An 18,689-nucleotide genomic window follows, 5' to 3' on the forward strand; every position below is an offset into this window, starting at 1 on the left:
GACCCATGGAAACAGAAGTTCATTGTTTGCGCCAATGTTAAGAATCAGTGAGAGTTTTGTCTCGGATAATTAGCATAATACGAGCTGTCGGAGCTGAGAATTTGGTGCATCAGGAGGATGAAAATGGAGACTGGGTGTTTTCAGTAATTTCAGCTGACAATTCAGTTTTTGTCTGGTAAGAATTACTGTCTAAGAGTTAGTGGAAACATTTTTACCTTAGCATATATTCATGTATTCATGTTTCATCCAACAATAACTGCTACTCAGGTAACTGCACTTTCAAAATACACGAGAACTCCAGACATGATTAAGGACACTGAGGTCATGTCCTCAGTAACATGACAAGCAATTTGTGGTGTTTAATGAACTGAGAAGTTAATAGTATATGATTACACATATGTTACACATGTTGCACATGTTATTTAAGGCTGATTCTTACTCGTGTGTATAACTGACTGATCCTGAGGTTTAGCCGCTGTTCTCAAAACAGCCAAAACAGTCATAACACCTGTGACTTTACAGTAACCCTTACATCATCAGCTGGGGCTGTTTGTTTGAATGTGTATTTGTCATCCTATGCCTTGCAGTTTTTTGTAGCATCCTTGAGAGTTGGATGAAGTGGCTGTCTCAACATAGCTTTTATAATCTTCAGAATTTCACCCACAAATAACTCAATACTTCAATCCAAACCGAAAGCAGAAGAGAGAGAGAGAAAAGATGTAGACAGGAGCTGCAAGAATGCAGGTAGGGTCCTGATAAAGAAGTGATGGAAAAACGAAAGGGTGAGAAAATGTTGCCAGCTGCAAAGAAAGGGTTGAAGTGTTTAAAAAAGTGTGATAGCTGGCTAGAGACGGGGATAACATCTTAGGTTGAGTAATGCTAGATGAGAGATACAGACAGCCAAACATGGGAGATTGGAATGAGTATTTGAAGAGAGATTGGACTGAAGAGAACAAAGGACATGAAAAGGAAAAAGGGAAGTGATAAGGAGTCAAGGGGTATTTTCTAGCTTAGCAATGCTGAGAAAGAATAGTCTTTCTGAAAAGAAAATTGGAGTGCGCACGAATTGGTTCGGCAGAGGGCTGTCAGAAATGGCAGAAGAAAAAGTGCTTTGTACCGCAAGGGCATTATTTGTGAACCAAAGCTTGCTGAAGGCAAAAAAAAAAACATGTCAGAGTAAATGGAAACAGGACATGATGGCACATTGCCATACTTGAACGCTTAAATTAGATAGCCAACAAGTTGTATCGGAGTGCTTGACGATGACTTCTCCTCTAAACATGAATAAAGCGATCCCTCAACATGTCACTTTGGCATCCTGTGCATGCATTGTGAGATCAATATATTCACCGCTATTACTGAGGTCATCTAATAGGGTTAAAGTTCAAGTTAGTTCTCAAATGGGCCCCTCTGTAGATGTGAGAATTTGTCCACCATAAAAGATAAGTGTTTTGTCTTGTGCTGATGATGTCATGGATTGAATGAATAGGGCGTCAACTGAAGGAATGTCTACCAAATGAAAGGAGGTCCCATCAAACGCTCCAATGCACTTGATGCTTAATGCTGATACGTGTTAGTTAGCTGTGAAACCTTTCAGCAGTTCTTGAATAAATGACCTCATGCTTGGATGGTTTTGTCCACTTTTTAAAAACAATAATAGTTAGGATAAATCTGGCATTATTTTATATTTTTCTTATCACCAGTAAACCAAATGAAAGGCCAAAAACAATAAATAATTTTCTAAAACAGCTGGGCACAGTAGTTTTTTGCAGACATCTCTCAAACAGGAGTAATTAGTGCACTACTAGTGTTTGTGTTTTTGGACAACAATGGAGGTTTATACAGTAGCACCATGGAATAAGCTACAATGGGGTTTAGGGTTTCATCATTTGTTTTGATGTTTTAATGGGATTTGTCAGCAATAATCAAATATAGAATATCACCATCCTATCCGTTGAGGGTGCCCTTAAAACAGTTTCAGCTGTGTTAGAAAAAAGGCAAAAATCAGGACACATTCACACTTTTGTTAATGTGACACTGACCTTTTTCAGCACGCTGTCCATCGTCTCCGGACGGCTGATGTCAAAGCAGATGAGTACAGCGTCTGAGTCGGGATAGGCCAACGGCCGCACATTGTCATAGTAGGCTGAACCTGTGGGCGAAAAATACAAACAGACGTGACCAAAATTTCCAGGTCGATTGTATGTAATTTAGTTACTTGGCTTAAAAGTTAAGTTTTTTGTCACAAGGTGAGTGATTATGGAGCACCTCTGGCAGAAATTACTATGATTAAACGTAATTACCATAAACTAACCCGCTCAGCAGATGACAATGAGTGGGTGTGATTCATGACTTTCGAAATGAACAGAGGGGCCTCGTCCACAACAACTGGTCTGTTGGTCTGACAGTCTTGAATAAGCCAACAGGCAGACCAGTGACAGTGATATAATGAATGGCTCACAAAAACTGTCACCTGGTATTTCAGAATGGCATTTTTTTGCGGGGGCCCGGGTTGAATTTGAGCATTGTGACCTGGGCAAGGGGACACATTCCTATCCAGAGGGGACAACATTCTCTCTCCATTTCATTGTCTCCAACACTACGTGCTTTTGTATCAATACACAGGGCTTTGGCAACTAAACAAAAACGCGTTCGAGAGAAAATTCCCATAGGGCCTGGCTGTCTCTAGAGCTGCTGCCACACATACAAACAAAAACACAATACATGTCATTTAAATTATTTATACAGACATTACTTTAGACATAACCAACATTGTATGGTTGTAGTAGATTCTTACAGATCAAGTGAAATAGAAAATGCATTATTGTAGTCCTTATTCTGTTTCTATTATATTATATTTTCTGCATTAATTGCTGTATTATTTCCTGATATGAACCAAATATATGTATCAAAAAATAAAAATTTCTCTCTTTTCCTGCAAGATATACAACATTTTTGGTGACTCATCCTGTACTCAGGGGCATATACATGAATTCAGCCAATGTAATGTGATTTCAGGTTTCCAGCTAATTCCTCACATCATGTTTAATCTGCTTGTTAGTCATAATACTTAGCAGAGCAATAGTTTCAGTGTGTTCGGATATCAGTCGGCAATAAATCTTACATTTTTTTAGTGTACATTACAATGTACAGTACCAAATGGGAAAGTTTGTCCAAACTTTTGATTGGTACTGTATGTGGTTGAGGACTCTTCTATTATCTTTTAATACTGAGAGATGTGTGAATGGAGGCGAATAAATCTACAGCTCCATATCACTGTGCTTTCCAGAGACTCCATGTTCACAAAGCTACTCCCACTATGAGTGATCAAACCATAATCCCTGAACAATTTCATCAAATCCCTCTCAAAGTTATACCCTGCCTGCATATTACATTTCACTCAGAAATAGTTCACATTAAAGAAGCTAGATGCCACTTTACTGTGACTTTAAAATGAAAATTCTGTTATTTTGCAACCCAATTTTTGTAGTTTTGACCATCTTTTATCAGCTGTGATATTTTATTAAACAATGTATCTCTGTCTCAATTTTAAACATGAGTTCAGGTTGTAAACAAATCCCCAGTTAAACTGTATTGTCTGTATACATTTCAATTAATCTCAATATATTTGATTGATGAAATCATGAAAATGGGGTTTTGTTTGCAACCTGTCTCTTGTTGTTGTCACCAGATTTTATCATTTAAATTAGAGAGTAAAATGATCTCACAGCTGATAATAATGGATGGCCAAAACTATGAAAAACACTCATACCAGGTAATTTCAAATTTTGATTATACAACATCAACACACCTGCAGGCAAACAAACAGGTAGCTCGTGTGGAAGACACAAGCTAAAAAAAGCTGCCACATTTACTGTAATTTTCATTGCTGTGTAAAAATCTACCCCAAAGCAAAATGTGTTTATGCAGGTCAAACATCTCAAATTAAAGACCATAACCATTTTTTCTGGTCACTCTGACTAATTCGTGCTCCTGGGGTTTACACATGTGAACAGGCGTGTACACACACACTATCTCACTTTCCCTTTTGCATTTTAGCATTTATTGAATTCAGATTATCTAAACATCCACAGAAAATGAGAACGATTCATTCAACAAGAGGCGAAGGGAACAGGGGAGAATTAAAGCATCTCCGATGGTCCTCATAAACCACCCGTGGTCTCCGCAGCCTCCACACATACTCAGTGGCAGCAGTGAACCGACTCTGACAACTGTAGCTCAGCCTCACACTGACAGCTCCACCTCTGCGTCAGATAGCGGCTGTGATCAGCTGCAGTGTTGAAAAGTTTCAGTTTTTCATATTTGTATTCATAAAGCTGTAAAGTTCAGACATTTGTTTTTTAATATTTTTTAATATTACTGTTTTCTCTTCAATTTTTACATAATTGCAAAATGTTGAGCTATTTTATAACAGTGCCAGACATATGGCTCCAACAGAAAAGGAAAGAATATGAAATATCTCATATCTTTTAATCTTTTCTCTGCAATTCTATGATACAACAAGCTTCCTTCCTAAAGCCATGCAAACTGTATTTATGAAATACTGCTGGCCACATCTGAGCAATAGGATGGGACGCAGTAAAAGAAGTCATTTGCAGAGCTGCTTAGCAAGCACTTTTGCAAGTACACCAGGTCTGTACAGGCTACAGCTATGCAGAGTAATGTCTCTTGGTTAGCTGCTATCATTGTAACTCATACCGACTACTGCAAAATAACAAATTAATTTTTACCACACACCAAAAATGATTACATGTACAGAGATAACCAACTTAAGATATAAGTTATTGTTTTCAATATCCACATATTTTTCTGTCTTTAGCTTCTTAAAAAAGATTGAACGGCAGACTAAGTTGTGCATCAATCATGACAATGAGGAAGAAAAATAAATCTCAGTAATTATGATGATGATGATAATAATAATAATAATAATAATAATAATAATAATAATAATAATAATAATAATAATAATAATAATAATAATAATAATAATAATAATATATAAATGCTTAAATGAAAAATGTGTTACTCTCATAATTTGAGTTTAAGTCAGAGAGAAAAAATATTTTTTATTCATGGTTGTGAAATTACAACTTCAAACTTGACCTTGGAAACAGCCGGTTTACAATAAAATATTAACTCAAGTTCCATTTGCTACATTTTTCAAAGCTTTCAACCATATTTCATGGTCTTCTTCAGCGGATAGACTGTGATCAAGTGTCACAGAGTCCTAACATATTTGACCACCAGTCATAACAATGGAGCTATCTCCATGACAACTGAGCAACTCCATCTACTGAGGAAGGCATAGGGCATCTTTTTTTGGGATTAAAGTCAAGTTTTGTACAAAAATTTCCATTGCGTAGAGACTGAAAAACAACTTCTATGAGATAAAATGAGAGTCAACAAGGGTGCGTTACCTGGTTTTCCGTCCTTTTGTATTTTCTCTTCTCTCTATTCTAACACAACAATGAATTCTCTCCTAAACTTCCCCCCAAGGCAAGACAGAATAAAAAGGAGCACAGCAGAATACTGAATAATAACATAATGAAACTCCATTGTGCTTTAATGTTATTTTAAAAAAGGCATTTAACTTTCTGGTCCACGTCTGCATTTTTTCAAGCGGAAATAATGTCGCTGGAAATCTGTTCTCCATTATAAAAGTTAGGACTCATAACAGTTGCAGACAACAACAGGTCTGTGCAAATAAGCACCCAGATTTAAAAAAATAAACTGATATAAAAGAGCTATCCAGGGTGCTGATTAGGCGGTGCACTCTGTAACTGTCAATGTAGTAAAGGAGCCAAATTTCCTGCTGGCAGGTCACCAGATAATCAATCTGATCAACAGAAACATCTACAGCGTTATCTAATGTACCTGTTTGGTACCCTCACTCTAAAATGTTAGAACTTGCAGCCCATAAAGACAACGTGAGCTGTGTATTTAGCAGCCTGTCTGTCGGGTTTAGGTGATTGCTTTTCTCTGGTGTATTCAGTCCTCCATTCAGTCCACCTACACCTTCCAGAATAAACAAGCATCGAGAATCTCCTGAAATTGGAGTGTCTCTGCACTTGAATCCTCCTTCTCTCATCAATGGTTTCAGAAACAGAGACCTGTCAGAGCCAGCTTTGAAAAAAAACTGTCATTTAATTAAACTGTCAAAGGCTTTTGAATTGTGCCATCAACCATCCCAACAACATACAGGAGGTTGTACCTTAAATAGTACATCTGGGAAATACACTTATTTGCTTTTTTGTGAGAACTAGATTGATACCACTCTCATGTTTGTGCAAGTTGGAGCCATTTTTTGAGCATATTTTAGTAGATGATTGGCTGAAACTGGTATCAGCCAATGATGTAGCATAACCCTAACGCTAACCCTAACCCAGCAAGAAGTTAATTAAACCAAGAGCAACCACAGAGAAAGTTTTTAAACCACAGTTTGTGGATCATCTTTATTACTATTTATTGTTTTGATACTTTGAATTCATATGAATAATTTCTTTGGCCTGCATTACGCTACTTTGATCTGAACTTGGCATAAGGCCACTACAGATACACACAGTACACATAGCACCATAGATACGCACATTTACATAACATATTCAACATTCATTCACCTCATCTGTACAAGAAAACACCTACAAGCAAAATCATCTCACAGTAAGAAGATAAAGGTATGCGATGGAAGTCTCATATGGTGCCTGCCTGGCTTATTTGAAAGTAACATAGAAAGCCAGAACATTGCAGTAATAAAGAGTTGGAACTAGACGGTGATTAGTTAGCCTAGCATAAAGGCTGGAAACAGCGGGAAATAGCTAGCCTGGCTCTGTCTAAATTTAGATAACATGCCTGTGGGTATCTCTAAAGCTTGTGGTTTTACACAACAGTTATGTGCAATGACTGCCTGGAGTCATCTGTGTTGTCACCATGACTATTCTCATTTTTACATTAAAGGATAGGTTCAAAGTTTTCCAATTCTGTTTTAAACAACAGTAGTGTCCATGAACACTGAAAGAGGTTTTACTTGCTGTAATCATCCCTCCTGTTCATACTGCCTGTTAAAAGTGCAAAATCAATAGTGTGTCCAGTCATTTTGTGCAAAAATGCATTTAAAAGTTGATCCAAGGCCTATATGAGGCTTCTGTCTGAGTTAGTCATATTTAGTGGATATCTGACACATTTGTTGTATTTTTAGCATTGAATTCCCTCTTTATATTTCCACAGACAGTGTTTCAATGTTGAGCTGCAGTGGAAGTAAAGTAACTATAGTATTATAGTATTGTATACTCTTGCACTAAAAGGACTGTAATAATGAAAGATATCTACTTGATTTGACTTCAAACTGGCTTAAGATAAACTTCAAAATGCATTTTTACACAGAAAGAGGACTGTGGATTTTGTCCTCCATCACTTACATTGTAAGTGCATAAAGACGGGATCCTTAAATGGTCAGTATGATAGAAAGAAAGAATATTGAAAAAGAAAAGCCTATTTCAGTGTTCATATGAACACCTGATTATTGTTTTTAGACAGAACAGAGTACAAAAATTGCGAACTCATCCTTTAATGTTTCTGTACAGATTAAACAAACTGGATATAATGTGTTTTAGTGGGCTTTAGAAATGCTGGTAGCCAGGCCAGATGTTTGCCCCTGTTGCCAGTTTTTATGTTAAGCAAATTTATGCTAATCACTTCTTGGCTTTAGCACCACACTTTACACACATGAGAGTGGTAATGAAATATACGCAAATGCATGTTTTTCCCAAAATAAACCCTTTCTTTCTTGCTCCAAACATAGCAAATGTTGAATGATTTCAATATCATGTGCATTTAACTGTAACTATCCTCATTTTTATCATTTTGAGGTTGTAGCAATTGTCATTTCACTGTCATTATTATCATATTATTATGTTTTTTATATTAAATATGTTACTTCAAATGTAGGAAACCAAGAAGTGAATTCAGCCGCACTATTCCTCATAAAACTGGTATTAGCATAATATTGGATAATGAAATTGCTTACTTGACTCTTCATAATAAGGACAAATTCACACTGACACAGACACACATGTACACACACACACACACACACACACACACACACACACACACACACACATACACACACTTCCAACAGCAACCCAAGCTCTACCCTCAAGGCTCCATGATGTCAACTAATCCGTGTTCAGCACTGGAGCCGCAGCTAATGTGTATTGATCTGTGAGCTTTTTTGACCCTCTTGGGGACCTGTAGTATGATGCCCCTCATGGGAAGAGACTTCAGACCATCTGTCTCCATGTAAAACCCGCAGAACAGGAACTAACTCATAACAAACACTCTCAAAAGACATTATTAGAGCATTTAAAAGCATCATACAATACATAATTTCTGTTTGGCAATATTTTTTGACATGTTTACTAAAATTAGTACAGAACGTCAAAGCTAGTTTGAAATCGGAATATCCTGCCTGACGATGTTTCTACAAACCAGAATGGAATGTAAAAAATAACATACAGGCTTATATTTTATTTTCTCTGATAAGCAGCCAACAAAACGTCAAGCCTGTGTTAGATGTGTGGCTGCTGTGTAACGTTTGGCACAGTGACGCACAGCAGTCCGGAAAACAGCAACACCATGCTGTGACTCCACATGGCTCTGTCATGCTTTTGATGTTTGATGCTTATGAAAGCTGCATTTCCTTTCTTCTCTTGTCTGTTTGGTTGCTCGCAGCAGCACACCGCTAAGTATGAATTGTCCCTGCCCCCTTGTAATTTTATGTAATCCACTTGTGTCAGGTTTTAAACACATCTCCTCTGCATTTAGTGGCTGCTTAGAAAGGTTTGTCCTCCCTGAAAGATTTTGTTTTTCTTTTAGGAGAATTACACCACATTTCTGCATGTGACACGTAAAGCTGGACAGAAAGCCCTTAATTAAGTACATGCTTTGAAGTTTTAAATACAGAGAAGCTGGTATGTAAGCAACCTCAATCTACATGATACATTACAGGATAAGCCATGCTTGTGTATCCTGTTCCTAACATATAATTCATTGAGTGTGAGCACTCAAAAAAACAAGTGGACTTGAGTGCAGCAGACACTGGGTGTATCACAAAGTTTTCAGAGTACATCATTCATACAAAAGAAGAAGCCAAGATGTGTCGATCCAGGCAGCAAATGTGAACAAAGCGTAAGAGTGCCGATGTCAGATGGAATATTGGTGTGTTCAAAAGGGTTGGCATGAGTCCTTGTGGGTTGATGAAGGCAGCACACACACACAAAGTTCAACATGTGCACATTTTCTTTCAAAGAAAACAGTAAATGTGCGATTTGATGCACATCATTTGTTGTGCTATTTTGCTTGACAATAAACCACACTTCTAATTTCCACTTATAACTTACAATTATCAACAACTTTCATAGCAGTTTTTAACAAATAAATGATCTCAATCTGATGTCAAATTGAGCATATCTACAATAACCAACAACATCTAACCCAGAATCCAACTCAAACGTATAAAAAGGGAACTAGCATGAGAGAGGAAACATCACAGACTGGAGTATTTCTTGATACTTCTCATTACATTTATAAAGATAAATGTGACAGTATGTTGTTGTACAGACTTTAGATCATATTGTCCAGCCCTAACGTGACGCAGGGGAGCACTCATTCTGAGCTTAAATACCCAGAGGTAACACCCTAACAATTCTTCTTCTAAGAAAAACACCAAGATAAGATAAAAAATCAGAGAATATCCCTAAATAATCAACGCTCTGATACATTTCCCTGATTTATTAATCTAAAATTGTTTTAATTAGTGAATACAGATGGGGGAAAGATGAAAGAAATTGTTCAGCATTTTGGGAAATATGCTTTCTGACAGTTAGATGAGAAAAATGTCCCTGTGTTAACTGTGGTGCTGGAGCAAGGACGCGGTTAGCTTAGCTTAGCATAATGACAAGGGGAAACAGCTTACCTACTCTGGCTAGAAATACGCCTACCAGCACCTCCAAAGCGTATTAATTAATACTTCCTGCAATCTGAACAGCAAGAAAATAACAATTTGTGGTTTTAGGGGGCGACAAAGTAACATAAACGGTCTTAGTAAGGGCCACCATGAGCTTCCAGACCAGCGTGAATGCTCTTTAGCAAAGGATAGTTCCTCGTTTTGTGTTGTAATGATAGTGGTGAATGCCGTGTAACAAGTCCCTCCAAATTCTCCTATTTAAGTTTTAAATTGGGTTGAAAGCACCCTTGCACTCTATATATAACCATTTGCACTCTTTATGTTTTTCCACTTATTTATTCAGACTTTCCCTTTAATTTCTCACCCCATGTGTGTATTCCTGTGCTCTAAAGCAGCTTAGAGGAATATAAGCTTTTTATGAATTTTATGATGAGCAACCTTTAATGAGCCCCACTAGGCAGGTTTCTTAATTATGAAATGAAGGGAGGCATATTATCCATTCTATGTTAAATATGGCAAATCTTGTTAGTGATTTTCAATGCTCCAGAGATATCTCCTTTTTTTTTTTTTTTAAATTCTGGCTGAACTCATTATTAAACATCCGCTGTTGTATTTTCAGAGATTTCCTTCGTTAGTCAAGCTCAAAGCTGTAAAGTGACTCATAAGAGACAATCACACTCATGTTGTATCTTTCAGTATTCACAGCTGTGCGTCAGTCATAAGAAACAGACAGACACCTTCAGATGTTTGCGGAGAAAATCATTGTTAATCCTTTCTTATGACAATTTCCATCACAGCACAGTAATGCTCATTAATATTGAAATCCTGTTCGTCCCAGTCATGCCCTTCCAACAAAATAGCGCCTTTTTCATGTTCTCATCTATGTCTGAAATCCTGTGCTACATCCAATGGGGGAAGTGGCAGTAAAATTCAACGCCATTGCACTGAATTTTAGTTCCACCACCTGAACATAAAAATAATACCGCCCACAGAGATTCACCATTACTGCTACACACTCACGCTGTGTGAAAAGTGGGAATGATACAACTGTCTACGTAATAACAGAAGAGAGAAATCAGCCGGTGTGTTGATGATTATCATACAGTAATAGAGTCCACTCAGTAGACACATACACACACACACACCTGCTCAGAGTGGCTAATCACTCAGCGTATACGCGTGAACACTTTGAGACGCCCTGCAGAGACAATGTGCTCTCTCCCCGTCTAGAATTACATCAATATTCAGTTACTCCTGATATAGCTTTTTTTTTGTTTCCACAGTGTCTGTTTGTTTTGCATTTGATAAAAACAAATTAGCCATTTTGCTATAAAAAGAAAGGTCATAAAACAGGTTTCTTACAGATTTTGCAACTGCAAGTCTTAATGGAACTAAAACTTAAAACGATTGTTTATTCAGGGAAAACTGACTGAAGCTCTTTACAGCAACACCACATTCATACAGGCTAACCACAGTAATAACAATAGAATATCAAATAAAGCAAATAACTAGCAGACATGTCTAGCAAGAGTCGTAGACTATGATAAAAACAGTGTAAAAGATGAAAACTATAAATAACAAACATGTCTGCCAACTTTAAATTTAATAATTGAAGAATTACGTACTGGTCAAACATTCCGCATTATTTGACCATGACAGTTTATTTCTTCTCAAAACAAATCTATTCATTGGCTTTTCCTGGAGATTTCGACCCCCTCTCATGGTCTTCATCGATGATGGTATTCACCTACATGTCATGAATATTACACCGTTTTAGTCAGGTGACATCTGGATGTTTGGAACATTTGGTCTTGTATGGTCTTTTGGTCATGTTTGAAGGCTGTGAGCTGTGGTTAAAAGCTCCAGGACAAGCTTGTGAGTGGACCCTTTTCACACTTTTACACATTTTTGCATCTGATCTAATGTACAAATTTATGATGACTACATCTGAGTTTGACTGCCTGGTTTTACTTTATATCATTTACCTTCTATTTTAAACCATGGAATTCGAAGGGGAAGAAACAGCCCATAGTGCTTTATTATGAGGGAATTTTAAAGATAGATTTTTATGTTATAATCCAATCAGAAAAACAATATGTTAAAGGAGACTATTTACATACTGCAGTAAATATTAGAGAACTTTTAGATTTATGCCAATTGTATCTTTAACAATGTGATCATAAGAGGTTAAACTGTCTAATGAGCAGCGCCTCATGTAAAATGTTACCAAAATCAATTAACAATAGCCCAAGAGGATGAATGCTTTCTTTAATTCAAGTTTATTTTAAATTTATGGCGAATTGACACTACAAGATGTTCTTATCTATGTTGAGCATAATCCATTTTTAGTGTTCATATAACATGAATTCATGTAAGTGGAGCAGAAACTGCTGGTTGTCATGCTTACTCCTCTGCCGGAGTACGAGACAATAGCCTGAAAAGCAGCATGGAGGAATAAGTGATGCTGGTGCTGCCAATCACATCAAGAAGCAGAGAGACAGGAGAATGTGCATGTCAAAAATGTGACAGACAGATTTATATTTTCCGTACCACACACATACATCTATGTATTTGCTACACATTTCAGTCAGAGAGGCCCCTATGTCATGTAATAAAGAGACGGCTGGTCTTTATGGGGAATCTTCAGGTTAAGCATTTAAAACTAGTGTGTAATAAAATGATGCATGTCAGACATTTATCAGCCACTTGCAAATCACAGCTGAGCTAAATTCACTGAAACTCTGTCTAATCAGATTACTTCATTCTGACTAAAAGTTTATTTATTCAAAATGGGATGTGTGATGATAAATTCTACGTGATGCTCTGGCATATTTCTAACTCAGTAAGCACAGAGGGAGAGCGCTGACAATGAGCGCAGTTTTTCCTGAAATCAGCAGTAATCCTGCAGGAATACCTAAAATTAATGACAGAGGGAGCAGACTGGCATCTGGGCATCTCCCCGTCACATTAAACCTCCCGGCTCCTGTTGTGATTTTATATGCTGTCAAGTTCAGCAGAGAAACTTATATTTCTGTCTGCAGCCGTGACTCTGAGTTCAAACTCTGAGAATATATGTGAGCCTCTGATCCATATATCTCGTTTAGTAGAAACAAACACTTTGCCCTGCTGCTTCTAAACCTTGCCTTGGGTTTATAAAGCCATACAGCCTAAGAAAAAGGAAAGAAAAGAGATAACAGAGATCAAAATCTACCAAAAAATAGTAGAGCAATAACATATTAAAATAATATAATAAATATATAATATCCATTTTATACTTGTTGATACAGATTTTCCATCTCTGATAATATGTAAGTATGTGTGTTATACTGGATCAGTTTACAATTTGTTGCTTTGATAATATTAAATGTGTATATAGTGTTTAATAAACCATTCTCAATCTGATCTCGATTTCAGAGGTCAGTGTATGACCAGTGAGGCCTTATTCAACACTGTATACATTTCAACTTGCTAAAAAATTCTACAAACATGAAACCAGAAAATGCTAATGCTTTATTTCCGTATATAACAACGCAGCAGAAACAGGGTCAACACCACCACCACTCCACCTCCTCCTCTCACCCCTCGGTAATGGCTGAGGTGTTGGGGGTTGAATGGAGTGGTCATTGCTACGTCTTGAATTATAGATAAAGGATAGAGAGGGTCTTAAGTGGATAGATAGACCCCTTGAGTGCCCTCTGTTTGTGTGTTTGTGCCTAAACAAAGTGCCCTACAAAATCGAATTACTTTTTTCCGACCACGTAATGTAACGACTGAGCCAATATGGGTTTGACCCACTGCCTAAAACATGACATCTGATCCTGTGTGCATCGACACAGCATTTTCAAATCCCTGTTCCTGTCAAAAGATATTTCTTTCCATGAGCATGTTTGTGGAGCTGACATCTGTTTCACTTTTCAGTTTTGCTTTGCTTTCTTTATTGGTTACAATCCAAATATTTGTCATTGAGGGATTTCACCCCTGCACCAAAAATGTCAAAATTCTTTCCAAGCTGCATTGAAAAGATGTGTTTTAGTGAGATATATGGGTTAATCTGCATCATTTCATGCAAAGTAGATATGATGTGAACAAATGTTTGGACATTGACTTGGAAAACAATATTAGAATATAAAGTCAAAGCAAACAAAGCACCTTATCATATATGCAGCTCTGTCATTAAAAGTCGCCATCTTAATGAATTGGTAAATAGAGAAAATGGACCTTAACATTATGGATAACTGGCTCAAAGTGTACAGTCTATTGATTTAACAGCATCTTAATCCCAGCTAAATTCTACTGAACTATAAAGTATGTTGTGTTGTTACTTACTGTCAGTAAAAATCCAAAAACCACATACTACATATTCAAAAATGACGATGAATGGTCGGCAGTAAACTCAAACACAAAACAGCCTCTGTATCTAAATGAAAATAAAGGAGGATAAACCTGCTTACACTGCCTGGTGGAGTAGGAGTGAATAACTGAATTAGTTGGAAAGAAGTTCTGAGTCTGGGGAACCAATCAGTGCTGATTTAAAAAATGCAGATATTCGTAGAGCGAGTGATTCAAAGTCATGTGTAAAAGTTAGTGCTAATGTGTGCATCTTCATCCAGACTCAGTGTCTTTCTTGGACAGACCTCTCAGTTACACATGCACCACTGACTGAAAGACAGACCAGCAGTCCCCTGGGAGTGAGAATGGAGACGCATCTAGGCCATTGATTTTCAATGTACCCTCGCTCTTCTAATGGGCCGCATGAGCAGCAGAGAATCTGACCAGGTTGACTGGAGAACTGGCTCGTACCATGAAAACCTACTGACACTCATTTAGTCCTCACTCAGCTTTCTCCTATGGGCACTTAAAACTGAGCACTTCTCTTTGACACTATATCTCTATACCACTATATCTGTCTCTCCACTGTCTCTATTTATATATTTTCCCACTCGTCTAATCTCTCAAGGCACTTACTCATATGCTTACTCACCCTCACACACCACAAACACACTGACAGCACTTGGACTAAAAACCCAGTTCTCCTCTATCTGTGCTTCTATCCCAAAAACCTCTGAAACGCTTCAACACACCAAGCTATATTCTGTGCTTGTTTCTGTCATGGAGCCAGGTGCCACTCATGCACGCAGATGCTCACCGAGAGCACATCTGGGTAGTTCTTTCAAGGAGTGCACGTGTAATTGGGGTCATAGAAGCTACTCATGAATGAATGATGGATTGTTAGGGCAATCTCAGCCACTGACTCCATCGACTTGAGATGGATACAGGAATGGATACAGGACATATAGTGCCAGCAATATGAGGATCAGCATGTTTAAATTGATTGTATGAACAAGCAAACAGGCTTTTGTGTTAAGGAATATGTTCGGACGTGTTTTTATTGACTTATCAGGCCATCAAGGAAGTGTCCCAGAAAAAACCCTGAACCAGAGGAGGACAAAGTTCAAGGCAGCAAACATCAATGGGTTCTTCCACTGTTCACTGTTTTAAGGTGTCACGCTGCCGGTCGAGCCAGTTGGTTTGGCATACTTTCACATGCTCAGCTGTGATGCCTGCTTGTTTTGGAGGGTTGTGTTTTTATAGTATCCTGCAGGCATAAAACCGGTTGTCATCAGCCTGCCACAGAGGACACAAAACTCAGATTTACAACTATAATTATTTTTGCAGCAAATAGAAAATACACTGGTTCTTAATGAAACCAACAAAGACAACTAAAAGCCTAGCCTGCCAGCTACCACAAACTTCAAACCCTAATTTCAGAGCCTATTATGCACATTATCACAAAAACAAAACATGTCATGTTGTGGCGAAGTCGCTGATTATTCAGTATAATTGTTCTGTCTATGACTACATAATTTAATTTATGACCTTACTGGCAAATTAGTTGACAATAACCACAGCAGATGCTCATGAAAAGTGAATTCCTTTAGGCTAACACACAGTCAAGAAAGGCAACTGAGAAAAAGAATGAAATCACACTGGGAGACTACAGAACCAGTAACATGCAGACATTCACAAATCACCTAATACACACATGCTGGATAAAGATCATTTGTTGCGATGTTTGATACCAGTCGCAAGATGGTCAGCTAGAAACAGATCAATCAGCTGTAAAATTGCACTCAGCACAGTCTTTTCTTCTTTGTCACAGCACATAAAGATAGATTAGAGGGAGCCATATGTGGTATCTGAAATGCTAGGATGCACAGAGGAAAGGATGAAGACTGTGTGGGGTTTTCAGAGGAAATGAGAAAAAGATTGAGTGAGAGAGACATTGAGACAGATGGAGAGACAGACAAAGAAAACGCAAGGTAAGCCAATCATGCTCAAGAGTGCTGAGAGGGCGCTGCCCCAATACAGTGGGACTCTTGACCTTGACTTGTTGGAAACAAAGAGAAAGAGCAAGAGCGGCGAGAGGCCGGCAGCCATAGTGGATATTAAAAAGAAAGAATGAGTTTAAAGAGATGAAGAAAAAGAGCAGAGAACAGACACAAAAACTTATAGCACATGAGGTCACCTGGAATCAGATTGCAAGTTCTTGGTCTTGTATTTTTTATTTGGAGAGTAAAAACTGCTCAATACACAACTATTGTGTATTTATAATCAACAGTTTTTACAGATCATGAGACTGTTTTGAGTTTTATGGTGAATTGATCTAATGATCTTTTTTTTATGACTCCACAAGGTCCATTGCATGTTAAAATATTGCAGAAGCTTCTTATAAAAAAAAATATTTTGTTGATTTTTAGGTGTTTCCCATTTTCTTTTCATTTCAAGTTCATGATTATTTTCAAGCCTAGCATTATAGCGTACAGATTGGTGTTAAAACTTTTATACAATTACAAAACAGACTGAAGGAGTACGTGTTCGATAGATTTTGGTTACAGGCCTCTGAATTGCTGCCTGATTTAACAAGGTATTGAGCTTATTGGCGCACTTTTCCCTCGTTGGAAAAATGACCAAGCCAATCAGAGCTCTGCAAGCGGGATTAAGAACGGGGACATCATCTCAATGATTTTTTTAAAACTCCCACACACGGTCTCACTTACTGCTGGAGTATTTATTCATTTATGATGAGTTGTATTCAAGTTGTGCTTTTCCGCCGACACACCTGTCACATATTTAGGTGTGCAGAGACTTTCTTCAATTTTTGACGGCATGTGCCACAGCCAAAAAGATGAGGAAAAAACCTCACAGAAAGGTTTTGATTTCTTTGATTGACATGAAAAACATTGAGCTAACTGTTCCTTCCAACCACCACTGGTATTGTAGTTTAGAGCAAAATGACAATCCCTTCAAAAATGGAAAATAGCAAAGATGGAGAACATCACTTAAAGACAGGATTAACAATCGAGTTTAGCAGCAACTGCTCCGGAGCCCCAGACCCACAGTTCTGGAGCCAGAGGTCCGCGTTCACCATATGCCAATTAGATTGTGATCATTTCATTATTTGCTAATTAGGTTATTTTTTGTTAAGTTTGAATAATAAGGGCCTAAAGGTAACACAAGCAATATTACCTACAGTAATCTTGAGGCAACATCTTAATATTCTAAATTGAAATCTAGTTTTTTATTTGTTTATATTGTGCTTACATGATGCATATTCATAACTCTTCACTGAAGCATATTACCACAAATGAGTTATTAAGTAATACAAACACACTCTCATGCACAGAGTGAGAGATATCGGTCCCTGTATCACTTTAACTTCTCATTACACTGGCATACAGGCACAGTTGCCAAGTAATGGTCTTAAAGCTGAAATCACATTGATCCTCATCTTCATCAGTGCAAGAAAGGGAAAGAGAAAGATTAACATGGGAGAAGACTGAGGGCTAATGCAGTTGTACACAGAAGAGACTGAAGGAAGAATTTGGTTTGGCAGCAAGAAAGAAAAAAAGAGAAATAGAGTTTAACCTACGAGGCAGGGAGTCTGAAAACAAGGCTGTAAAAGAGGGAGGCAGGAGGTTGAAGAGTCGGAGGGGGGTGCGGTGAGATGAAGAATGAAGGAGACAGGGGGCAAGTGTTTGGTCACACAGCAAGTGCCCGATTAATTAAACCCACTGTTTGTTTCTGCACAATGAGCAGGCGGCTAGGAGGCTCGTTTCTGGCACCTTGCCTGACGCTCTCTCCTTTCTGTGAGACTCAAAAACACCCAACCTGCTCCGTCTCTTCCTATTTTCCCTTCTTCTAATCTTAACTCCACTGTTGTCCACATAGCAGCTCTGGCCTTATATCTTCAAATCTGTGATGAGTTTGTGTTCTTTGGTGCTCTGAAGCCACATATCACAAATCAGTTCAGTAAATAAATGAGTGAATAAATGCAACATTTGATAGGATTCAGTTTGTACCACTTTACTTGTAAATCCAAGATTATCAATTAAAGTCTGATATTTTACCCTGAAAGTAGTCTACTAATGAGGCTTTAAATCCTGGTGTCATTTTAATCACTCAAAATTAGGGGACTGCTCTTTGGTCCGAGGGCCCATTATTCTGAAACTCCAATAATTTTTACAATATCCCACTGGACGACCTGCTATCTCGAAAATGAAGACCCTTTGCAAAAATACACACTGCTCATGTCAATGGTCCTGAATCTGCCATTATATAAGGTATATTCTGAAAGGGTCGCCTGTCGTCTTTTGGGTTTGGGTAAGTATGCACCAAAAAGCAAGCATTCTGTAAACTGTGCATC

At 37.9% G+C, this 18,689-nt stretch overlaps 1 protein-coding gene across 1 annotated transcript in view; it reads right to left on the minus strand.

Annotated features, from left to right (window-relative positions):
* Positions 1 to 18,689, minus strand: part of LOC134003263 (rho-related GTP-binding protein RhoN-like) — a 28,003-nt gene that overhangs the window by 4,779 nt on the left and 4,535 nt on the right. The window contains exon 3 of the mRNA XM_062442403.1: positions 2,043 to 2,152. Within this exon, the coding sequence (XP_062298387.1) occupies positions 2,043 to 2,152 (110 nt within the window). The remainder of the gene's footprint in view (positions 1 to 2,042; positions 2,153 to 18,689) is intronic.

This window comes from Scomber scombrus, chromosome 21, assembly GCF_963691925.1.
Source record: "Scomber scombrus chromosome 21, fScoSco1.1, whole genome shotgun sequence".
NCBI classification, from domain to species: domain Eukaryota; kingdom Metazoa; phylum Chordata; class Actinopteri; order Scombriformes; family Scombridae; genus Scomber; species Scomber scombrus.